The sequence below is a fragment of the Anastrepha obliqua genome, chromosome 1, assembly GCF_027943255.1.
Source record: "Anastrepha obliqua isolate idAnaObli1 chromosome 1, idAnaObli1_1.0, whole genome shotgun sequence".
Classification (NCBI taxonomy): domain Eukaryota; kingdom Metazoa; phylum Arthropoda; class Insecta; order Diptera; family Tephritidae; genus Anastrepha; species Anastrepha obliqua.
Genome location: NC_072892.1, coordinates 51,883,719 through 51,908,929, shown reverse-complemented (window position 1 = coordinate 51,908,929; position 25,211 = coordinate 51,883,719). Strand labels below are relative to the sequence as shown.

Below are 25,211 nucleotides of genomic sequence, written 5' to 3'. Positions count from 1 at the left end.
ATTCAAACCAATAACAATGTTTTATAAAATGTTATTGTGGCTTTTCGCGATTGCGAGTTATTTTGCTGGTTTTTCAAGTAGCTACGAAATGAATAGTAAGTTGTGATAAAATTTATTTCATTGAATGAATATTTTAAATGTTTTCAAAAGAAATTTAGTGCTAATTGTATGCTTCTTGAAGTAAACACCAGGACGCATTATATGATATTCAAAAGCAGGCTTATACAAAGGGTGGTCTCTATAGTGGTTTACTTTTAAAAATTAAAAAAAAAAAAACAAATTACTAAAATTATAAATCTGCAGTTGATCATTTGTATATTTCAAAGAGGGAATAGTTCCTTTATTTATGGAGCACGATTTAATGAATGAGAGTTCCTTGGCTGGCTTCACAATAACGCATCCTCCAAGACCTTCTTCTTTTATCTGAAGGACGTCTAACTCGATATTCACCTTGAAGCTTGAATCGTTACTAGATTCTTCGCATAGCATTAGTCCTTCGCAGCACCCTACAAAAAAAGTGCAGGACATTACGTCGCAGCTCATAGGTGGCCAAATTGCATTACCCAGACAGAAAAGTTAATTGGCATGGCGAGCTATCCTGCTGACCCAAAGAACGTTCAAGTTCATGTTTTCAATTTATGGCTACGAAAAATCGTTTATTGTGCTTATGCAATGCTCATCGTTGACCGAAAGGACGTTTCCAGCAGTATTTTCAAAGAAAAATGAGCCAATAATGCCACAGCTCCATTTCATTTGAGTTCATTTGATCTCGTTGTGATATTGGCCTAGACCTTTACCACAACTCCTGTGATCGGTTAACTTGGCTCGTTTCGAAGTTGAAGCACTTACTGCTTTTTTTACTATTTTTTTATTAAGTCGACCGGCTATTGTCTCCCTGTCACAAAGGCATGCAATAGCCAATATGACGAGTCGAATTTATTCAATATAGCACGAATGGTCTGTCTGCTGGGGCAATTATTACGGTTGACTTAACTACCAACGACTACCGACTAAAACTTTCGGTAGTGATTTTTATTTATTTCCAAAAGTTGCTCGTTCGAACATTTCGTAATGGCAAGAAAAAAGTAAAAGGAAAATATTGTTGACAATGCGAGGTTATAGAAAAAATATTCAAAGGTGTGTTTGTAATTGAATACAAATTTTGTATAACTATTGAGAAACCCTTTAAAATATTATGATGCCAAAAGATAATCTATATAACCTTGAATAACGAGGGAGAAGGAATGCAATTTTTACAAGTGAAAAAAAAAAAACATTCAGTGAAGCCATATATTCGTAAACAGGTTCGCAGCTTAATTCTTTCGATTTGTTGGCTAGCTGAGGTACATTAAAAGAAGTCGCAACAATTTCAACCTAAGCTGAAAGCATCCACAATCACATTAACAAAAGTAACCTGGCAAATGAGCCATAAAAATTTCCATTCCAATCGAAGCTTCAATTACACAAAGACGCGGTTTTTGCAGAACTTTGAAGGAATAAAAAAGTGCGTGAATGTATGTTAAATTAACAGGTCCTGTGAAATGAAATCGAAAGCTGAACTTGAACCCGTTTGCCCTTCACTTTTATGCAGCGAATTAAAATCAATTAAGTGGCAGAAGCAAAAAGATAAAAACGGAACAGATATTAAAGCTGAAGCGGTAAATGTAACGGAAGCGCATCTTTAATAGTGACGAGCCGGTGGTAATAGGAGCGAAGATAAAAAAAGACTCAAACAAAAGTAAAGTAGAAAAAATTTAAATAAAATTAAAAAAATAAAAATAAAGTACAAAAAAGTTATATAAATAAATAAATATAAAATAAACTTAAAAAATTATAAAATAAAAAATAAAATTAAAAAAATATGTAAAATAAGAGTAAATAAAGCATAAAAAAATTGATAAAATAAAATAATTTTAATACGATATAAAAAAAAACATAAAAATATATAAAACTAAATAAAAATTACAATAGAAATATTTAGTTAAATTAAAGAGAGGAGAGAATAGAGAAATGAAAAATTAAAGTAAATTTAGTCACCCAAACATTTAATCAAAAAAGCTATATGAGGTAAGAATAAAGCAAACTTAAAAAAAGATAAAGTAAAAACAAAATAAAATATTGTAAAAAGTTTATAAAATAAGAGTAAATAAAGCATGAGGTAAGAAAAAAAAATAAAATTAAATTAAAAATTGTACAATAATAATTCAAAAAATAAAACTATAAAATTACAATAAAAATATTTAAGTGAAAGAGTTATAATTAAATTAGTTCAAAAATATTTAAGTTTAAAAAATTTTGTAAATTTAGTAAAAAAAACCATAACAAAATTAAATTAATATAATAAAAACCAACAAAAATAAAATTTAAAAAATTAAATAAAATCAAACTAAATTAAAAATTATAAGATAACATGCATATATGCATATTAGGGCGGGCCGATTTAAAAATCGCTTATTGCTCTGTGAAAATCGTATTCTAGGGATCAAAATAAGAGACTTTGCCGAAGGAAACATACCTCTAAAACGAATTCTGATGTCCCCCAATATGGGTCGAACGAAAAATCCAACTTTGACCCATTTAGAGTGCTCCAATCGAGTCCAAATGTATGACCGACCCCCACTAACTTTGGACGACCGATCCACCCATTCCAGTGGCACACCCCCTGGAACTCCCCTGGGGGGTTCCCCATACAATCATTTTAAAATATCACCATTTTTGGCCTTTACATGAGAAGAGAAACTAAAAAGTTCGACCCAAATTGGGGGACATCAGAATTCGTTTTCGAGGTATGGTTCCTTCGGCAAAGTTTCTTATTTTGATCCCTAGAATATGATTTTCACAGAGCAATGGGCGATTTTTTTGCCTCCCCACAAATCGACCCGGCCTAATGCATATATATGTTTTACTTCAACTATTTATTTGTGGGAGTCAACTACTCCAGAATGTCATCGGATACAGTTTTGCCCTACGACTCTCAATTCACTTTATGATAAATTAAGACTTGCCGAGGTCTCCCAACTGCACGCCCTACTTGTTGGAACGGGTTTCACCGTAACGCCTGTTTGGCCACTTTATCGTCATCCTTTCAAAGTGTGTGACCAATCCATTGTCATTTCCTTCTTCGCAATTCACAGGCAATCTCGACCTGATTGGTAATCCTAAGCAACACGGAGACGCTTATTTTTAGAGGCCAGAAGATTCGTCTACGCTTTGGAGGCAGCAGTTGATAAAAGTCTGAAGGCCTTTTGTGATTGTCACTTTAACTTTTCAAGTGGTGCACCTCTATAGTAACACAGATTTAATGCATCCGTTGAATATTCTTAGTTTGGTACTAACACTTATGTTGTTGTTTCGTCATAGGGGTGCGAGAATACCAAATGCAGACTTCGGTTTGCATACTCTTTGCTCAACCATCTTCATCAAACATTTCTGCACGCATTCGAATTGTTGGCCGTCAACTCCCAGTGGCCCAGAGGTGGTACTGTTATACAAGGTTGTAGTCTTAGCGGCATTGCTCTTTAGTCTAGCCGAACGAAATTATTGATAGTCTTGAGATCAGAAAAATTGGATGACAGTAAGCAGATGACATCGGCATAGGGCAGGTATCTCGGCATGGTATTGTCAATTTTCCATTAAATAACACACCGATCTCCAACAGGAAAGGTAGAGGCCATCATATCTTCGATAACCAGACATGGGGATAGCATACAACCTTGACGCACTCCATTCTCAACTCGAAAAGTATCTAACAACGCATTTTTGTGGAACACCCGTCAGTTTTCGGTATGGTAGCTTTCTTTCTAATAAGAGCTACGAGTTTTTTTTGGGAATCCCCTTCTCCGCAGAGCTGCCTATATATATTCACGGTTGACGCTACTTATGGCTTTTTCGAAGTCAATAAATAAGAGATGTAGTTTTGATTTAAATTCCACTAATTGCTCGATGGTGATGCGCAGCGTGTTGGTTTGGTCAGCGCAAAAAGAGCCGTTACGAAAGTCTGACTGACAAGTGCAAATAGTTGTTTTAAGGTCTTTAAGACGATTCCGCATGATTCTGGCATCCGGGTAGAACGCATCCTCTCAAATTATTGTAATTTTCGCCAGCTTCCCTCTTGCGGGAGAGACTATTCTTCCCAACTAGCCGGGTGTAATATTTCAGATAATAATGAGGTGTCACGCTCGGCTGGTATAGCATCAAGCACAGGAGATTTTTCTTTTCGAAGTTGTTTTACTTCTGCAAATACGTCTGCCAAGACAGGCGGTGAAACTTTGATGCATAGTAGATCGCTTGGCGTATTAATAGCCTATTGGCGTGTTTCCAGCGCGGCAGCTATTACTCAACGGTAATCAGCAGTCTGTCATCAAGATTTTTAATTGGACGTGATTTATTAAGCCTCTTATTGATCACCCTCTTGGTTATTTTAAATAACGTGCGGGAGTCGGGCTTTGGCTGAGCATTCGGTTGCGTCTGTGAGACTGCTGATGTGGCGTCTTTTGTCATGGCGTACTGATCACTGAACCGTCTTTTGCAAAGCACGATACTACTTACTGGGTGCTGCTTAGTCTGGGTGCTAGTAAGCTGGCGATTCTCTCCTTAATATTTTTGCGCATATTGATAACACTCCATGTCTCGTCGCTCATCCACTGTTCTTTGCCCCTAGGGACAGGATCAACAGTGTTATTCGCATTGGTTTTGATAGAGTTTTTAACGAAAATGAACAATAATACAAGGTGAAGTACAAAATAAATAAGACTGGAGTTATAAAAATGTTTTTGATGGCGCCATCTTTTTAATGAGTTAGTGCGTTGGAAGTTAGATCCCTAGCAGACTTCCAGTGAAAGTTTGGCGACATTCGGTTCAGTGGAAGCGAAGTTATTGCGTCTAAAGTGTTAGTATGTTTGTGTCATCGGCACAAAATGATTTTCAAACAAAGCGCTAATTCTAAATTTCGTTTTAAAATCGGTAAAACGTTTACCGAAGCATTTGAATTGATAAAAAGGTTTATGGCGGTGATTGTCTATCTCGTGTCAGAGTTCATAAGTGGTTTACACGTCTCAGAGATGGTGAGGACATAAATGACAATGAGCATGCGGGCCGCCCAAAATCAGTAATCACCGAAAACCCCATCGAAATTGTTCGTAAATTCATCAAAAATGAAACGAAGTCATCGTTGAAATTTATGGAGTCGGAGTTGAATATCTCTAAAACATCGATTTATCTAATTTTAACTGATCATTTGGGCTTACGAAAGGTCTGTGCATGTTTCATTCCGCAACTGTTAACTGATGACCAAAAATTGCTCAGAAATCAACAACATTGTAACTGGCGATGAAAGGTGCTGTTTCCAACATGAACCTGAAACTAAGCGTCAAAGTGCCGAATGGAAGGCCCCAGATGAGCCACCACCCAAAAAATCGCGTTTGGAGAAGTCCAAAATCAAGTCGATGCTCATTTGTTTTTACGATTCCAAGGAAATTGTCTACAAAGTTTTCATGCCAACGGACTAAACCGTCAATGCAATTTTCAATCTTGGCGTTTTGAAGCGCTTGTTGCATAGCATTCGTCGAATTCGTCCTGAATACCGCGAAGAAGCAAGCTGGCGCTGATTGCATGATAACGCACCATCTCACCGATCCACTTTTGTGACTGATTTTTTTGACTAGAAATCGCATTCTAGCCAACAATCACTCCCTGGATTCGCCTGATATGGCTCCCTTTGACTTCTATCTCATCGGAAAATTGCGTTTGGCCATGAAAGGGAAACGTTTTGCGTCCGTAGAGGCCATCCAAATGGCTTGTACCAACATTTGGAAGGACATTCCAGTCAATGACCTGGAACACTCTTTCGAAAAGCTTTTAGATCGTGCAAAATAGTGTGTCGAGGCCAGAGGGGACTATTTTGAATAAATAAACTCGAAGTTATCAGAGGAAAGCTCCTGTCGTATTTATTTTAGCTTAGTCTGGTTTATTTTGGATTTCACCTTGTTAAGGGTGGTTCAAAGTTCCAAGGCCCGGTGTTGATATTGAATAAAATACAATTTTTTTATGAAATTATTGTCATTTCTCTTTATTATGATAATATTGGTATGGCTCAATTACGTATGGAACAAAATATCGGCCAAATGGCCGCCGCGGTCTCTGCGGCACACCTTCATCCGATGGTCTAAATTTTCGATGACGCTGAGGCATAATTGAGGTTCTATACCGTTAATGTGCCGAATTATCTCATCCTTTAGCTCTTGAATTGTTGCTGGCTTTTTGACGTACACCTTTTCTTTCAAATAACTCCAAAGAAAGAAGTGCAACGGTGTCGTTGGTGTTTAGGTGTGGTTCACATTCAACATCGGCCCTTGAAATTTAACCAACCTTTATATGACATTTGTTGCAAAGTGAACTATATTTTTATAAATTGCAAAAATTGGAAGCGCAAAATAAAAGTGGTCAGCATATCGCTATTCTATTATTTTACCCATGAGTGTATATGCATACATCAAACAGATGTGATCACCTACATTTCTGTGACTATAAATTTAAATGGTTTCGGACGACTTTAAAAAAAAAATCAGGTAATTTATCCTACTAGCCTTAATCCATTTCATGCGCACTACAGAAGTGATGAATCCCGAAATTTCTCGGATATTTTCGCGCGTGTATTGTTCAACGGCGAAGAAATTTTAGTCAACCTGATCGATACAAGCTATAAAAACAAACAAAAAAACAACACAATTCGAAATTTGTTTGGAAAATTATTACTATATTTCTTTGTATTAATATTACTTTTAAGATTGCATATCCATAATATGCTAAACACTTCTACTTACACCACTTAAAGTGTTTACTGCTGAAGCGGAATTTTACTATTAACTTTTTAAGCCCTAAAAATTTCCAATCAAGTCAATTAATTAATTTGTGTATTATTCTGCAGTGACGAGATACTTCAAAATGCCAGACCTTTATGATTTCGATGATTATGATCGTTGTTTACAAGAATTCAAGCATCGAGAGACATATTGTTTTGTGCGCGCTGAGGTGCTGCCGCAAGAAAACTCGGAGGTATGGCAAACCATTGCTGAGATATCGAAATACAACAAACATCACTTTAATCATCGGCATCTGTATTATGGCTTATGTTTGCGCTGGTGTGAAGAGGATTTAATGGAAGCTGGGGCCGATGTGGTCAAAGAACTTTATGCTGGATTACTCACCAACAACACAAAGGTATGGGAATCACCTAGATTTTTTTCTGTTTTTATGTTTTTGCGTTTTTCTTTCTTGTTTACTTTTGTAGAATTATTTACATAGTACATAATAGCGTATTTACATATTCAAATAGTATTTCTATACGCACCCATAAACCAATAAATTCGTTTGATTTGTCACCTGAAACATTCTGGCGCAGCTAAGCAAAAAGTAACTTGCTTTTCTCTTTTGTATATGTGGAGTGGCTTGTAAATAAAAATTGATTACACGTAGAATATGTAAAAGCAAATGCCATGAAACAAACTAATTTAAACAAACAGACTATTTGTTGGGCATATGTACTTACGCATATAATATATTTATGCTTGCCTTGCGTAATTGATAATCTAATAATGTTAGAAGTGACTTTGATAAGACTGGGCCCAACAAATATAAGATAGCTATGGAGTTGTTGAAATCATGGTAAACTAAACCTATATAAGACGTAAAAAGGGCATTGCAGTTCAACTCGTGCGTTCATAAGAAAACAATGGATGCGGTACAGACACCAAACAAAAAATTAGGCAGCAGTCGCAGTCGTTTAATAGTAGCCCTACTATGCAATAGAGAGGGTTTCATGTTAAGCGATTCCATCGAAGTATAAGGTTGTCAAAAAAGTCTTGCGGTATTTTTATTGAATTTTCAATTGTTCATAAAATTGGTTATAATAATGCGATTTAAGTCAAATAGGCGCCGTTTTGTTCGATGGCGAGTTCCCAACGAGATGCCAACTTCATAATGCCCCTCTTATAGAAGCTCGCTTCCCTATTGTCAAAAAACTTCGAGAGCCAATTTTCACAGGATTCTCTTGTGGACAACTTCCGACTACCAAGCTCGTTCGCCATGGACAGAAATAGGTGATAATCACTTAGTGCGAGATCCGGACTATACGGTGGATGCAAAAGAACCTCCCATCCGAGCTCCCGGAGCTTCTGGCGCGTCACCAAAGATGTGTGTGGCCTGGCGTTGTCCTGATGGAAGACAATTCGGCCTCTGTTGATCAAAGATGGCCTCTTCTGCATGAGTGCTGCATTCAAGCGGTCCAGTTGTTGGCAGTACAGGTCCGAATTGAGCGTTTGGCCATAGGGGAGCAGCTCATAGTGGATGGTTCCCTGCCAATCCCACCAAGCACACAGAAGAACCTTCCTGGCCGTCAATCCAGGCTTGGCCACCGTCTGGGCTGCTTCACCGCTTTTCGACCACGACCGTTTGCGCTTCACGTTGTCGTAAGTGACCCACTTTTCATCGCCAGTCACCATCCGCTTCAAAAACGGGTGGATTTTGTTGCGATTCAGAAGCGATTCGCATGCATCCATACGGGCAAAAATGTTTTTTTGCGTCAAGTCGTGTGGTACCCATACATCGAGCTTCTTTTTGAATCCAAGCTTCTTCAAATGGTTTATACGGTTTGATGACTCATGCCCAGCTCTTGGCCGATGCTACGGCTGCTACTATGCCGGTCTCTTTCGATCAATTCAGCAATTTTATCTCAATTTTCGACGACAGACCTTCCGGACCGTGGCGCATCTTCGATCACCTCTGCACCAGAACGAAAACGTTGAAACCATCGTTGTGCGGTGGAAATGGAAACTGTATCGGGTCCATAAACTGCACAAATTTTATTGGCAGCATGAGATGCATTTTTGCCTTTATCGTAGTAGTACTGTAAAATATGCCGTATTTTCTCTTTATTTTGCTCCATGTTTGCGACGCTATAACTCACGAACGACTAAAAGCAAACAACAATTAATCAAACACGTGTTAGCACGTGAAAAGAGCTTTCCAAAAAGCTCTAGTGTGAACCGATGCGACGAATACAACTAGAACTACGCGCTTGCAAAGACAAGCTTGCGGAAATACCGCAAGACTTTTTGGCCAACCTTATATATTGAGCATTGAAATAAATTTTTCTGAAATTTGGTTTATTTTTAGGTTCGAGTAATAATAAAAAGTAAACTGGCAAAATATCAAAAACTATTTTTTAATTTTGAGATTTGTTAAATGTTAAAAATATAGAATTTTTTAAGTAAATATCTTGGTTCTTTTTACAATTTGTTTACCTCTTTTTTAATTTCTTAAACTTTACTTTTAGAAACATTTTTTTGGATTCAGAATTTGATTTTTGATTCATAATTTGTGGACATTTTTTTCTCATTTTTGAAAAACACCTTTTTTAGGTACTCGTATATCGACCAGATGTTAAAAAAAGTAAAGCTAAATAAAACTGAGTGAATTATTGAACTAATTTAAAAAAAAAGTATATTTTACAAAATTTTATGATAAATCAATTTACGAAAATGGTAATCTGGTGCTAAAACCACGTAACTCATTGTCAAATTCGCTGAGAGCAAAGTAACGGTACCATATTATTCATTATTCTTTCCATCATGAGTTCTGCTTATATTTTTTCGGAAAAAATCTGAAAGGGGTGTTTTTCAAAATTGTCAAAATAAATCAGTTTCCTATAAATTCTGAACCAACAAATACAGCTGTAAAAACTTAAGAAGCAATATTCGCTAAAACAAAACAAGATAGGAAAATATGGATCTAGCAATGACAAATCTTTGCTATTTTTGACCACTTATGCCAATATCTTTCGGTCCAGCAATGTCATACTCTGAAAGAAGTGTTACATTTGGTTTTTTTTTTTTAGTTCCTCCGGAAAATTGGTTACAATCAGAGAACTACGATTGACTTTTGTACTAAATTTATTAAATCCTTTGCCGAAACACAACGAATGATTCAGAAGGTACACCACATGGTGATTATTGTTTATCCAGTATGTCAATTTATGAGTGATGCTAGCGACTTCAATAGGGTAGAGAAACGCTGAAGGGTTATCAGGATGAAATCCGGGTTATCACATCAAAGAGTTGGCTGGTTGGGTTAGGTGGTGATTCTTCCAGAATCCAACTAGCGTTTCCGCATCATTTTGTTGCCACATCCTCGTTACCAACTTGTCTACCAGTTGGTTACAGCATGACTATATCCAGTCTGTGCGGTTCAGGAACCTTATCAGGTTGTTGAGATCTAAGTCAGACAACTGTGCCAGACTCTCGAAGAGCGGTTTAGCCAGTGTTAACATTCTGTCCTTCCATAGGGCAGGGCATTCGCAGAGGAAATGAAAGATTGTTGCCTTTTTCTCCGGTTGTTTACAACTGTGTTGTGAGGGATGCCCATTTTGGCTGATTGTTCTCCCACATACCAAATGCCAGTTATGACTGCCGTTAGTCTACAGGCGTCCCGTCGTTTCATATTTATCAATGTTGACGATTGCTTAAGGTTGTAGGTGGGCCATAACGTTCTGCTAATTTTGCATTTCGTCTAGTCTCTCCATCTACAATCGGCGATTGGGCGGTATTTTAGGGAAATTGTACTCTTGACTGCATCTAATGGAGTGAATACCGATTCTGCAAGAACGTTATTCATGGCAAATCCCCTTCTGGCCAATTCATCCGCTTTTTCATTACCTTCAATGATCCGATGTCCCGGGACCCAGATTAAGGTAACTTTATGGTTTTCGCTCAAGGTGGTAAGGCTAGTCCTGCTTTGTTCCACCACTTTAGCTATCGGCAATATGGGACTGGTTTTGCTCACAATTGATCACAAATGCAATCATATGACAATTTCAGATAACTGATTGACGTTATTTAACAGAAATCAAGAGGAGTTTTTGCCGAGATTCATGGCCGTTGAAGTAACATGGATCCAACTCAATACACTGCAGAACAAGCAGCAATCGAATAGAAGAAGGTGAAAGTCGGTCTCTCGGAAAGACTATCCGGCACGACTAATTTTGTACTACTTACTTTTCCATCATAGTCAGCATTATTTTGCCAATCACACTTTTAGGTGATCAGCTGGTTTAGTGGCTCGACGTGCTATCACCAAGGAGACAATTAATAACACCGAGTCATCCATTCCTTGACGAAGGGTGCTTTGAAAGATTTATTATCCGATTTTGAACATACATTATCATAATTTGTAAAAGCGTTGTTCAGATTCAAGTAGTATTTTTCTCTAATAGCTCTAAAACCATTTGTATGAATGTAGTAGGCTGAAGATGGCGGGTAGATGTAATGGCTTCATTGGAGAATAGAGGAAGTCCATACAACCCTTTAGATCACGGAGATCAACTCTGGCCGCAATTTTGGCGCTGTAGGCTTTCAAGTTTCACAGACGAACCTAATATACTTGCACTCTCATTGAGAGAAGCTTACAAACTTCGAGATTACTGCAGTATTTGTCAAGCCGAGGTTTATATAATACAACTACAGGGACCGGCACTCGAAGTGTAACAAACTTCGCAGCTGACGCACGAGCATCAGATGTCTGTTGATTGGCTAAATGACAGTCCAGAGTATTGTTTACAAGCGCGCGGAAATATTTTGCCGAGCGTACACGCGAAAACGGAAAATCAGTAATGGATTTCAAATGTAATAGTGTGCTTGCATTATATTTGGCTGGAAAATCACAACCAGCGATTGTTCGTGAGCTCGAGCACCTTAAAGTAAATATAGTTTTTGTTTATCGCGCAATTATTCATTATAATGATACTGGTAGCATCGCGAAACATTATGGAGGAGTCATGAAAAGACTGCAACGTCCCGTGAAATGGTGCAAAAAGTGGAGAAGCGACTTGAGCGAAATCCAAGACGAAGTGCCAATCAATCCGCCGCATACTGAAAAATGATCTCAAAGTCAAGCCTTATAAGATCCATAAGGCGTAAGAGCTCATATCAAAGCAGCAACAAGTCAGATTTGAGAGAGCGAAGGAGTTGCTTCGCTTGGCCGAAGGCGGTTGATTTCCGAACAGTGTGTTTTCTGACGAGACAATTTTTTAAATTGAGCAATTCGTAAACTCCCAAAACGATAGAGTTTATTTGACCGACCCTTCAGACGAAAATTTGAGTCATCGATTGGCACCCGCCACAAGTAATGGTTTGGGCCGCTATAACCGCAAATGGGTGCTCTCCAATAGTTTTCATCGAGCTTGGCGTCAAGGTAAATGCAAAATTATTGAGAAAGTATTCAGGAGGTTGCTTTGAGGCCGTGGGCAAATAAACTTTTCGGTGGTAGACCATGGACGTTTCAACAGGACTCGGCACTGTCTCACAAAACTCGAGTGAACCAAGCATGGCTAAAAAACAACGTTCCGAACTTCAAAACGTCCTCGTTTCTGGACCGTCTCAAGGCCATAGTCAAGGCAAAAGCTGGACATATCGAGCAAAAGTAAATTGATTCTTAATTTTGTATTATTTTCACACATTTTTTACTTTGAATTGAATAAAAGTAATTTTCCAAACTAATATCAATTTATGGCCTTTTTAATTGCTTTCTCTTCGAGTGCCGGACCCTGTAACATGACGGCAAAGTTGGCTATCATTATGGACAACGTTGCTTAGGTTTAACTTTATTTTTAAACAATTATTGATCAGCTCGAAATTTATTCAAAAATATCGAAGATCCATAAAGTCTCTTTACCAGTTCAGCATCAGTCTGCACAGAGACCCGAAACGTACTAGCGTTCAGGGCAATGTGGAAGCAGACGACCGCGTGAGGAAAGGTTTGAAACCGTTTTCGGCGCTTCACACTACGATTTCTGTAGAAGCCGTGGATGTTAGGAAGCGCCAAAACCTATTCAGCACTTTCTGAACAAAAAAATTTGCTTTGATTTTGGGGCTACCACTTTTTCGAAGACTTCACAGTTTAGGAACTGCCTCACTGGAAGGGCTGATTGGTTTGACAAAGGATTGAGATCATTGGATGGGATGTAGGAATAGGAGATCTTACTTGGGTATTCTAATAAGCCCAACTAATATTTATGTAAATATTTTTAGTTTAAAAGAGTGGGACTCGCCAATGCCTCTTAACTAAAGAGTAATATTTATTGTCGGTGAAACATTTTTTTTTCTTTAATTAATTTCATTTAATTTGTATTTGCCCAAAGATTAATGATCTAAAAATATTTATCCTGAAATTCAAACAGCAGTCACATCAGTGATTAGTGACTAGAAACTGATCTTTTAATTCCAATATATAATATGACTGGGAAGTACACTCAATTCTTTTTTTACACGATATATACGTTGCCAAAGAATTCGTGTGAAAAAATGTTTGTGTAAAAAAAGAATTAGGTGAAACCATGAAAACCATATTAAAAACTTCTTTCTAGAGTTTACTTCAAAGTTATTTCGTGCTTACAAATTTTAATTCATTAAATAAATTATTAAACGGCGAGAGAAAAATCTGCCGAGTCTCAGAAAAATTTCATTATATTTGCTTTATTAGATTTAAGATCATAAAATATTGAAAAACATGTTAAAACTAAACAATTCGTGTAAAAAAATAATTTTTAAATCGTGTTAAATCAAATTTGTGTAAAAAGACAATTAGGTGTACTTTTTTTAATCAAAGCTTAAATATTTTTTTTACAGCTCAACACATACGTGGGTTTATTCACCGCGGAGGAGTCCAATCGTATACAATATAATACTATATTGAATCAATGTATAAACTTGAAATTAGCACAAACATATGGACTAAAAGCTGTCAGTATGATTGAATATTGCGAAACCAACCATAAAGTTGTCGAAATGGGTGAGTAAATAATGGGATGAACCAGAGACCAGAATGCGATATAGCAATTATGAAAGAGGCGGAACTGTAGAATATTAGACGGCCTGCTATTTTGTCCCTAAACATCATAATTGGTTTTTCACTGTATTGAAGTTTACCTAATTAGGGTTCAAGTTGAAGTAAATTATTTGAAGAAACTCGTATAAAAATACATTTACCATTAAGAGAGTCTATAATGAAATTTAATGGCGCATATTTTTGTAGAACATTTTAAATCAATATTTTTTTTTATTAGAAATTTAAAAAAATATCAAGTATTTAGCAGTGATGGAGGTTTAAAATTCTCTACGAAAATATTCTCCGGAAAATTTCAGTAGAAGTCTTCTCAGATAAAAACGCACACTGTTTTCGTATATTATAGTTTAAACTACTTTTTCCACAGAATGTGACAAATAACGTAACGTTCATTTCAGAATTGCAATTAAAAATAAATATAAATATTATGGCATATTTCGACTACGATCACGTAATGTCTGTGTGGAAAATATAATAATAGTATTTTGTTGTTATGAGACGCCTTTAGTCTATAAAATGACGCTAGATGACAAGGCAAATAAATAGACACTTATTGCACTTTTTTATAGAAGTTACGATTTAAGTACAATATTTCAACAACAAAAAAAATGTTTTTATTTATAAATATTTGTTTATTGATTTACATACATACAGACACGTGGAACCTGACATTCTATGCCATCACTTTTGTGCTGATTTTGTTAGTTGCCAGCAGCAGTTTATTTGATTTCTATCTCAAGCATAGGCCTAGCGACAAAGAAATCTCAAAGGAGGGTCACTACAAAAACGCAGTCACAGGCAGAGGTGAGTATTGATTACTTTTACGCATTGCATTATTCTCGCTCGTCAATTTAAAAACGCCTATTCACCAACAGGCAACAGATTCTGTGTCAGCTTTTCAATAGCGCGCAATTGGTATCGCTTAAATCAGGAACCAGTTGGCAAATTGGGACGTGATCTACGCTTTCTTGATTGCTTCAAATTTTTCTCTATGTTCCTGGTGGTTTTCGCTCACACAAACTGGATTCTGTATGAGGGCGCCTTGAGCAATCCCCAGGATGTTGAACGATTGTTGCATACCCTTGCAGGCACTTTGCTAATATCCGGTGGTTTAATTACGATCACTTTTTTCGTCTTTAGTGGCTTATTGTTGACTATAAATTGGCTGGCATTTACAAAAATCAAAAACGATTTGAGCACCATGGAATATGTGGAGGCTTTTATTAAGTTTAATATATTCCGTTATTTGCGGTGAGTTAGCGTGGAGAAATGTTTGCTTTAAAACTGATTAGTTAATTCTTGTTGTTGTTTTTGTTTTCAGATTGACCATACCATATGGGTTTGCTATTTTATTGAGTGGTGTGTATTTTGAAAATCCCGGTGGACCACTTTGGCGTCACATTTTTGAACGTGAGCAGCTCGCTTGTCGTAAGAATTGGTGGGCCAATTTACTGTATATCAATAATTATTATCGCAACGATGAGAAGGTAGGTGAAGTATTGGTATTTAATATTTTTATACTCCAACCTTGTGCAACGGAGTATATTTTTACACTCTACATACGTAATAAACTAACGGAATCAATATACAGGGTGCCTGGTGGCAGAGTTAGGAATGGTCTTCAAATCGGGGGTGTATATTGAGGAAAAGATGCTCTCTCACTATTCGCACAAAATAATCGTTCAGCGTGCGTCGATGCGCCCTTGACGAATTTCAAAAAAATATGATCAAATTATTCCACTGATTGACAATGCACACCAAACCGTTCCGTCACTTTGGAACCATGAAGTGGCTGCTGATGTTTTAATAGTGGGATTTTTTAGGTCACAAATATTGGCAAATTTGCTCATTTGCATATATGAAAGTGGGTTCATTTATGTACATAAAAGTGGGTAACGTACGAAATCGTACATTATCCCGCAGAAATGTTTACGCAAATTGAAACCGTTAGGCTTAAGCGCGGGTACGATTTCAACTCTGAAGGTGTGAATATTTCATGCACAACAGTTTTGGAAGTCCTAGGGCAGCCGCTCTCTTGGGTACTGACTAGCGCAGATTATCGTGGAAATTTGTATCGACGAGTTCAACCACGCCCATTAGAAAGAGCAAGGTTATACCATTATATCTGTGAAAGTCCCAACCTCCTAGGGTCCCTATAGAACCCCCAGGAGAAGTTTAAAAATTTGGTGTTTTACGACTGCATTTGCAGTTTGTACTGAAATACAGTCGAAGAGAAGTTTATACAGCAATCGTCAACCCAGCAATCATTTAACTAAGTTTTTATAATTCATAGCACTTATGAAAATGTAGTTTTATCGTAAAGCTTATAAGAGCCGCTGGCGAAAATTTGGGTGAACAATTTTCCGATTTTGCACTATTTCACTATTTATAAAAAATTTGTTTTGTAACATGTACATATGTAGGTATGTATGTCTAATTGAAATCTAAAAAGCGCCGCAGTCGAAAATTTGGACTCAAAATCGCGCGATTTTTATTCTAAATTTTCAGTATTTGTAAAAATATTTTTTTTTGTAATATGTATGTATATTCGAAATCAAAAAAGTGCCCCTATAAATAATAAAATAATAAAAGAATTGTTCTCTTTTGGTTGACTGGGTTTTTCTTATTTCGCTTTGTTCGTTTGACGGTTCGCTCCTCACATTTATTCTGCAGGGTATTACAAACGTTTAGAAGAACATTTGTAATAATCGAATTTTAATAGAATTCCCTCTGAGACTTCGGGAATTGGATGTATAGAATGAAAGCATAAAGGGGCATAGTAAGAATATCTCTCTCTCTCTCTCTATTTTACACAAAACGACTTCAAATTGGATCATGAGCTGGGACTGCGGATTTTTCCGATTCTCTGAGCGTAAAAAAATGCTCTCATTTGCTGATTGTGTGCGTGCTTTCTAACAGAAGTGTTGTTATTTACTGACTTTTTTTTTTACACCACCTTCAAAATGAGTGCCGCACTTTTTTAATCAGAGATGGCGACATCCGCTAACCGCTATCCTGTTCTCAGTGAATTTAGCAGAATCAGCGAATTTGCTGACTTAATAATATAATTGTGTGTTCATTTTATTGTTGTATTGCTTTTCATTTTTATTATTATTCACGAGCGAATATCCCCTACAACGGTGTTCTCTGGCTTTCTTATTCAATTGTTACGCCACAGCCAGAAATACTCCCACAGATACCGCAATTTTTTAAACTATCATTCTTGGGCTACTAGTATATTTTGGTTATAAAGTTTTTCGCAATCTATTTAAGACTAGTTGAAATGCCGCAGCTTTCAGTATACTTAATTTGTGTTCCAGGTCATTGAAACATTTTTGGAGGCGAGGCTCATGCCCATTTTCGTTTAAAGAAACTTCCGCTGTTAGTCCATTTGTCCTTGTTTCAGTTAATTCCCCTTCCTGTCATCCTCGTTTCTGGTCTCTCCCGCTTGTCAATATCCGTTTCTAGCCATTTTCTATTTTTGTTCACATTCGTCTCGAATCAGCCCTGTCTCTACGGACTTTCGCTTCGTTTGAACTTACATCCCCGGTGATTTCCATCTCTAGTCCGCCACAGTCCCATATCTCTTTTAATTTCCATTCAGAGTGATTTTCGCTTCTAGTTCATTTTTACCTTTAATCACTCCTGCCTCTGGTTAGTTCCGGTCATTTCAGCTTCTTGTTCGATATCGTCAGCTTTCTGTTCCTTTACCGGTCACTTTTAGTTCGCCTCCGCTTCTGGAACTCTCTGTTTCAATTCACCTCCGCTTCTTGTCCATCTCCACCTTTAATCAGTTCTGCCTGTGATCACTCCCGCTTCTTATCATCGCATTTTCGGTCATTTCCGTTATCCACTGACGGTTCATTGATGACTTCAAGCAGGAATTGGAACACAACCCCAATAGCAGAGTAATTATTTTCATCAACGGTTCATAGGTGGCCCACAGTGCAGAATTGATAAACTCATTTGGGCTGAATATAACTTAAGAGAAAACCGATATGTTGGTTAATTCCAGTTCTGGCATTGCGAGGCCTGTTGTTGTTCTCACTGGCCATCGGCTTTCTGGCACTTACGCCATTTATATAATAGCTTAATACTCGTATAATTACTGCTGTACAGGTGACAATGAACAGCAATCAGTTAGGATAGTTTTTATAAATTTGCAGCTTTATTGAGGAAACACAAAACTACTTTTGTCCTACCAAAACCTTTACAACATTATCAGACATACTAAGGAGAGGCTCTTCGTGGCTTTCTTAATCTTACTTGACTTAAGCAAATATTAAATAATTTATGTAGTACATACGACTTTACAAAACATATCCACTTCAATGCCATCTGGCGGTTTTAAACAAAGAAATTAAGTCATAGTTATGTCCTGTTGAAGATCCGTGCGCTGATAAAACATTTTTAAATCCGTTTAAAGTCTAATGTCGTAGAAATAGATGTATAAGGATGGGAAAAACTAACGTTAATTAAGAAAATTAAATAAGAAAAAAATATTTTGTCCTTTATTTATTTTTGCCTTTTTCCTCATAAAAATATCTGGCGTTCGGAGTCGGCTTAAAACTGTAGGTCCCTCCTTTTGTGGAACAAAATCAAGGCGTACACCACAAATAGGAGGAGGAGCTCGGCCACACACCCAAAAAGGGTGTTCGCGCCAATTATATACAGGGTTGCCCATATTCGACGGACCCATGTGTTTTTTTTATCAAAGAAAAACAAATTTTATTTGGTTCAAGTAGATTTGTTGACATCACTTTTTGAATATGATATCTCTCAAATGGCCGCCTAGAGCCTGTACGGCGTATTGTGCCCGTTTTGCAGCATTTTCCATAGTTTTAGCTAACATTTCGGCTAGAATAACGCCTATTTCCTCACGGATGTTGTTCTTGAGCTCTTCTATGGTCTTTGGCTTATTAATATAAACCTTTGATTTTAAATATCCCCATAAGAAGAAGTCAGGTGGCATTAAATCGGATGAACGCGGTGGCCAGTCAAAATCGCCATTTTTCGACATCAAACGACGAGAAAACAATTTCTTCAAAAATCGATGAGCCTCATCGGACATGATGATTTTGTTCTTCTTCTTCTTCTTCTGACTTCTTTTGTTGAATGTAAATTTCAACAATTTGACGATCTGACATCTCTGTCAAAAGATACAGGGTTGCCAGATGGGTCCGTCGAATATGGGCAATCCTGTACATATAAATATTCGCTCCATTGCTTGTCTGTTTGTATACTGCAATTGTCTAGTCATAAGTGAAATATGATTGACGTACGGCGCCAGTTGCAAAAATTATAAATCTTCCGATAGGGTGATTAATTTTGCGCCACCTTGTAATATTTGAAATTTACTTATTTCTTTTAGTGCATGCTTCAGAGTTGGTATTTGGCGTCCGACACTTTTTCGTTTATACTTTCGTTGCTCGTACTAATGATCGCACACAAGTATGTCTTACAAATTATTTATTTACTCAGCGATTAGTTAAATATTATAATATTAAATGATTTTACTGTCTGTAGGTGGCCTCACTTACGAAACTGGATTTTCGGTTGCGTTGGCAGCTTCTTTTTTGTTCTGCCCGGTTTTGTAGCATATTTCGGGAACTATGATCCCTTTTTTGTGCCTTCACCGCAGTAAGTTTAAAATTCAATCATAACTAAAGTGGGTGACATACTGATAAAAACGCTGCATATTCATAGGTTTTGACTAGTTATTCAGTTTTAATTGAAACAAATTTTGTTTCTAAAAACATAGTTCATTCTATAAAAAGCTATCTTAAGCCTAGTTGCAAACTTTGGGCAATATTTATAAAAAATCGATACATTTTCAAACTTTTTAATCAGAATTTAAAAAGAAAATTATGTATGTAGTTTTATAGCCTTTTTAATTCTAGTATAATAAAGTAGTAGCTGGAAGTGGCCCAAAATTCTCGTTGAATTTTGATCATTTTTCCTGGACAATAATGCGATTTTTCTCATATAACGAATTCGCACCATCTTTTTTTTCAACGGAGAAAATACGAAAAAATTATAAGCAACCAGCGAGAATTTTGAGCTACTTCGAACTTGCATTTTATTGCACTCAAATTTAATGGTTTACGAGGTGTGTTAAAAAAATAAGGTGAATTTTCAAATTTTGCGCACTACGTACATTCTTTTGTAATAATACGGGTTATTTCGTTATAATAATTCAGTTTTTATTTAAGTACAACGTAAACTATAAAAAGCATAACATACAACGCAAATATATCCGCTGTGCCTGCTTACAAGTAGAAGGTTGAAAAGAGTCTGTAGAAGTGCATTTCGACAGAAGCTCTAAATAAACGAAATAGAGTTGTCATGTAACTAAAATATACAAAATATTTCAACACATTTGACTTTCGGTTATTACTTTTTTTATTTTGGTACACTCGTCGCGAAGATATGTTCACGGTTTTAGCAATATAGAATAATACAAGACAAGACAAAAACATTTGAAATGTTGACAATGGCATACGGCATACGCTGAGAGTACTCTGAGTCAAAAAAATGTTCACAAGTGGTACGAGCTTTTCACAGAAGGTCGAGAAGATGTGAACGCTCGTGTGACGACGCTCGCTCTGGACGCCCCAGCATATCAACAACCGATGAAAATGTTAACAAAGTGAAGAAAATTGTTATGGAGAACCGCCGAATCACAATTAGAGAAGTTGCTGAGGATATTGGTATATCAGTTCATGCCATGTAATCTTTTCGGAAATTTTGGGCATGAAGCGTGTGGCAGCGAAGTTCGTTCTAAAATTGGTCGCATGAGCATCGCTCAGGAATTGTTGAATGACGTCAACGATGATCCAGATTTGCTTAAAAGGGCCATAACTGGTTATAAATCATGGGTATATGGTTACGACATCGAAACCAAAGCCCAAACGTCCTAATGGCAGAGTCCAGGAGAGACAAGACCAAAGAAAGCACCATTTTCTTCACTTACCACGGCGTAGTGCATCAGGTGTTCTTACCACAAGATCGTATGGTAAATAAGGAGTATTACCTTGAAGTTATGCGCAGTTTGCATTAAGCAATACAAAAAACAAAAACGCCCGGAATGGTGGAAAAAAATGCTTGGGTTTTACATCATGATAATGCACCTGCTCGCTCATCTTTGCTTGTGAGAGACTATTTGGCCAAAAACAACACCGTTATTATACCTCAGCCACCTATTCACCAGATTTGGCCACCTGCGACTTTTTCTTGTTCCCAAGAAAGTACGGCGTTTTGCGGAGATAAACAACGAATCGCTGAGAAAGCTCTAGGACATACCAAAAAGTGCATATCAAAACTGCTATGCAGAGGGCCGAGAACTCGTGGAAGATTTGTCCCGATCTGGTCGCCCATCAACGTCTTCAACGGAGAAAAAAGTCGACAAAGTCTAGGAAATGGTGCTAGAAAACCATGATTAAAGTTTGAGGGAGGTAGCTCGTGACTTTAGCGTGTCTCACGAATCAATTCGCAACATTTTACACCATCAATTGGGAATGAGACGCGTGGCTGCTGGACTCGTACCAAGAGAGTTGGATTTCTTTCAAAAAATTCATCGGAAGAAGGTGGTTGAAGACATGTTTGAGCAAGTGAATTCGGAACCAACGTTTATCCAGCGCATCATAACAGGTGATGAGACGTGGATATATGAGTTTGACATGCAAACCAGTCAACAGGCGGCTAAATGGCGCTATCCACATGAGCCGAAACCAAAAAAAAAACACGTCAAAGTTGGTCAAAAGTGAAAGTCTCTGATTATCATAGTGTTGTACACGCGGAAATCACTCCAAATGGTTTTACGGTCAATAAAGAATATTATTTGGAAGTTATGCGACGATTGAGAGAGAACGTAGAGCATGTGCGTAGGAAACGGGCCAATTTGTGGAAAGAAAACTCATGGATTTTGCATCGTGATAACGCGCCATCTCAAAAGGCTCATATTGTGACCAGAAACTCGACAAATATCATCGAACAATCACCGTATTCACCGAATTTAGCTCCCTGTGACTTTTTCGTTTTCCCGAAACTTAAATTGCCACTCCGCAGACGCCGCATTGAGTTGAGGAGAGTTCGCTGAAGGAGCTATAGAAGATCTCTTCAAACGCGTTTCAAAGGTGCTTTGATGACTGGAGTAATCGTTGGCATATGTGTATTGCTACGAATGTAGGCCATTTTGAAGGCAACAAAATAGATTTTGATGTTTAAACAATTATTTCGCGTTTTATTGAACAATTCCCGGTACTTTTTTAACAGCATGTAAACATTTTTTGAGAAAAATGAAAATTAACTTTTTTTTTTAACACACCTCGTATAAAATTGCATACAAAATTTTTTTTTTAATTTTGACCAAAAAATATTTAATTTTGATGGAAAATTGTTGAATTTTTATAAATCCTGTACAAAGTTTTAGACTTGGATTAATGTGGTTTTTGCTATAGAATGAAATATATTTTTATCAAAAATAATACAAAAAAATAATTGCAAATTAAAAATAAACAAATAAATAGTCAAAACTTAACAACATGTGGTGTCCGTACAATTATGCCACTCATTTAATATCTGTACTATATACAAATATAATATACATACATCTGTTATATAATATTAATTGTCCAATAATATTTCACTTCTTACACAGAACACAAAAGGACTCCTTCATAGACGATCGCGAATTCAGCGAATTATATGCGCCATTCCATATGAATTTCTGTTGCTATTTCTGTGGTGTACTGTCCGCTATAGCCTACGATGAAATGTCTAAGAAACAATTCAAATTGCATAAAAGCAAGTTGTTTCAATGCCTTTGGTATGCCCTCATTCCAGTTGGTATTCTATGGCTGTTTTCGTCTCATCCTATTTACCAACATTACTACGAGGAGCAGTCACTTTTCTGGAATAGTGTCTATGCCGCCATACAACGCAACACTTGGGCAATTGGTTTGAGCGTCTTTGTTGTGGGCATGGCCGGTAAAGTGGGAGGTGAGCGCCATTTCTCAAGCGAAACTTTAAAAATTTTAGTTTGAAGTCTTGAATTTTATTTTTAGGTTTGTTCCGCAAGTTCTCTTGTTTGCCTATTTTCCGTATTTTGGGACGTCTCACCTATGGCGCTTTCGTGATACACATTTTTGTGGCACGCATCGTATTGAGCACTTTGAGAACACCGCTTTTCTTTGCGCCTGGCATTATGGTAAGCTAATTAAAGATCTCTTTTATTATGTAATATTACAAAAATGTAATACTTTTTATTAAATTATTTTTCAGTTTTCTTTCATACTTTCCACTCTGGTGGGTTCTTATTTGCTCTCGCTGGTGTTGGCTATTTTGATTGAATTACCTACATCTGCCTTGCTGAAACTTATGCGTTAAGTTCATGTATGGAATAAGAGAAGAAAAGAGCTGATTGCCACAATTACCCGGAGAATGTAAAAATCATTGCCAGGAATTTCGTTTTTAAAGACTTATAAATATAATTCAAAAAAATTTCAACGCTCATCGCATGAGTATACCGCCTTCTTCTAGGAATAAGTTTTAGTTAAGACGCATTTCATTTAAAAATATTATATATTTTTTAGTAAATAAGAATATTGCGAAGTTTAATTTAAGTTTCGAGTTTTATAAAAAAAATTGTTGGTTTTCTGGGTGTTGTTCATGTGGTGGTGCTTCGTTTTGAATATCCACATGATTTGGATGGCTTGCTGTTGTTGTTCCTGCAGCAGCTTACAAAGCGGTGAAGCCTAAAATCGTCGACGGCCTCAAATCATTTAATGGAAGGCCTGGAAAACGAGCAGTTTCGATGAGGTTGAACCAAAGGGAGAGGGGTTTAAGATGAGTGAGAAGGTTTGACGAGCATGTGAAGAGATGGTTAGCGTCATGCGTGGTGCCTAGTGGAAGTAGGATTTTAACCTACTACACTATCCAGCATGTAGTTGTGCTAGGGAACGCGACGCTCATAAGCCATTTGAATTTCTTCGTCTGTAACTGATTTTTGGTATAGCCAAATATGCATTTATTTTAGTGTTTCGTCAGCACGAGTGGCTTAAATATTGCTTAAATTTAAAAATAATGAGCGACACTTGATTGGAGTAGCAGTAAAGAGTTAATATTAGAGATGTATAGCAATTCACATCGATTTATTTGCATGCCGCCTTAAACCCACTCAACTAACAATCCACTCCCTTTTGACGAAACAGCATATTTCTTGGGTCTACCGTCTAGACGATGACAACCGGTGACTACGTCGTTGCCAACAGGGCTTGATGAACTATTAGAATAACAACAACACCCTTTTATAGAAATCTTAGTTAAAAAACCCATACTTTACAAAAATGTAGCTAGATTTACTGAAAACCCGACTACTAAGAGAACTTTAGAATTGTATTTCGCCTTTGGAGAACTCTATGGAAACATTTGCATTCTATGAATTAGAAAATTGTTGGCAGATTAGAGTCCGTGGTTTCCAGCAAAAATTGGCTAAATGTAGCCACAGAAAAAAAAAATGATTTTACTAAAAGCAGTTTTAAAATCTCCATAGGCTTGGTGTTGTTGTTGTTGTAGCAGAATAAGCATTCCCTATAAATGTACAGGGAATGGTGCTGGAGTGACAAGTCTTTGTCCAGATATAAACTCGGGTCATTCCGGCAACGTAGAACCGACTGTCGTAGGAATGCTCCATAGGCTTGACCTTTTAATGACGTTCAGGGCGACCAAAAAAAAAATTCCAAAGAAGTATAAAGTGAAGTGAAATTGATGTTTGTTTTTTTTTTGTATTTGGATTTTTTTTTTGTGTTTGGATATTTGTTTGTTTTTGTATTTGGACATTTTTTTTGGGTTTTGGAAATTTATTTCTTTAATAATTTGCTTATAAAGGGTGATCAATTTCTAATATGAAGGCATCGAATTTTAAATTTAAATAAAACATCGAAAATTCAAATTGATCGGGCAATCTTTATTATTTTTGTATAGAACCATTCATTCATTAATTTTTTAAAGACAATCCCTTTCAACGTTGGCCGTAATTTGGCCATTCAAAACACACAAGGACATTGGGCGGTATGTCGTGAATAACTTTAGTAACATTGGTTTCCAATGCCTCAATCGAAGCTGGTTTATCCACAAAGCATTTAGAGTTTACATCCACCTCCACAATAAAAGTCCAAAGGCGTGATATCGCTTGATCTTGGTGGCCCATCCACTGATCCGAGACGTGAGATAAATTGCTCACCGAAACCACGAGGCAGTAAATCCATTGTTTCACGGGCTGTATTGCAAGTAACGCCGTCTTGTTGGAACCAAATGTT

General features: G+C 36.9%; 2 protein-coding genes across 2 annotated transcripts in view; one reads left to right on the top strand and one right to left on the bottom strand.

Moving 5' to 3' along the window:
• Positions 1-25,211, bottom strand: part of LOC129253412 (DNA replication licensing factor REC) — a 37,270-nt gene that overhangs the window by 5,513 nt on the left and 6,546 nt on the right. The window lies entirely within an intron of this gene.
• Positions 17-23,445, top strand: LOC129253410 (nose resistant to fluoxetine protein 6). The gene is made up of 11 exons (XM_054891773.1): positions 17-95; positions 6,926-7,218; positions 13,677-13,839; positions 14,548-14,697; positions 14,769-15,144; positions 15,215-15,380; positions 19,265-19,344; positions 19,420-19,533; positions 22,553-22,893; positions 22,959-23,101; positions 23,176-23,445. The coding sequence occupies exons 1-11, from the start codon at positions 17-19 to the stop codon at positions 23,278-23,280; spliced, it is 2,010 nt and encodes a 669-aa protein (XP_054747748.1). The 3' UTR covers positions 23,281-23,445.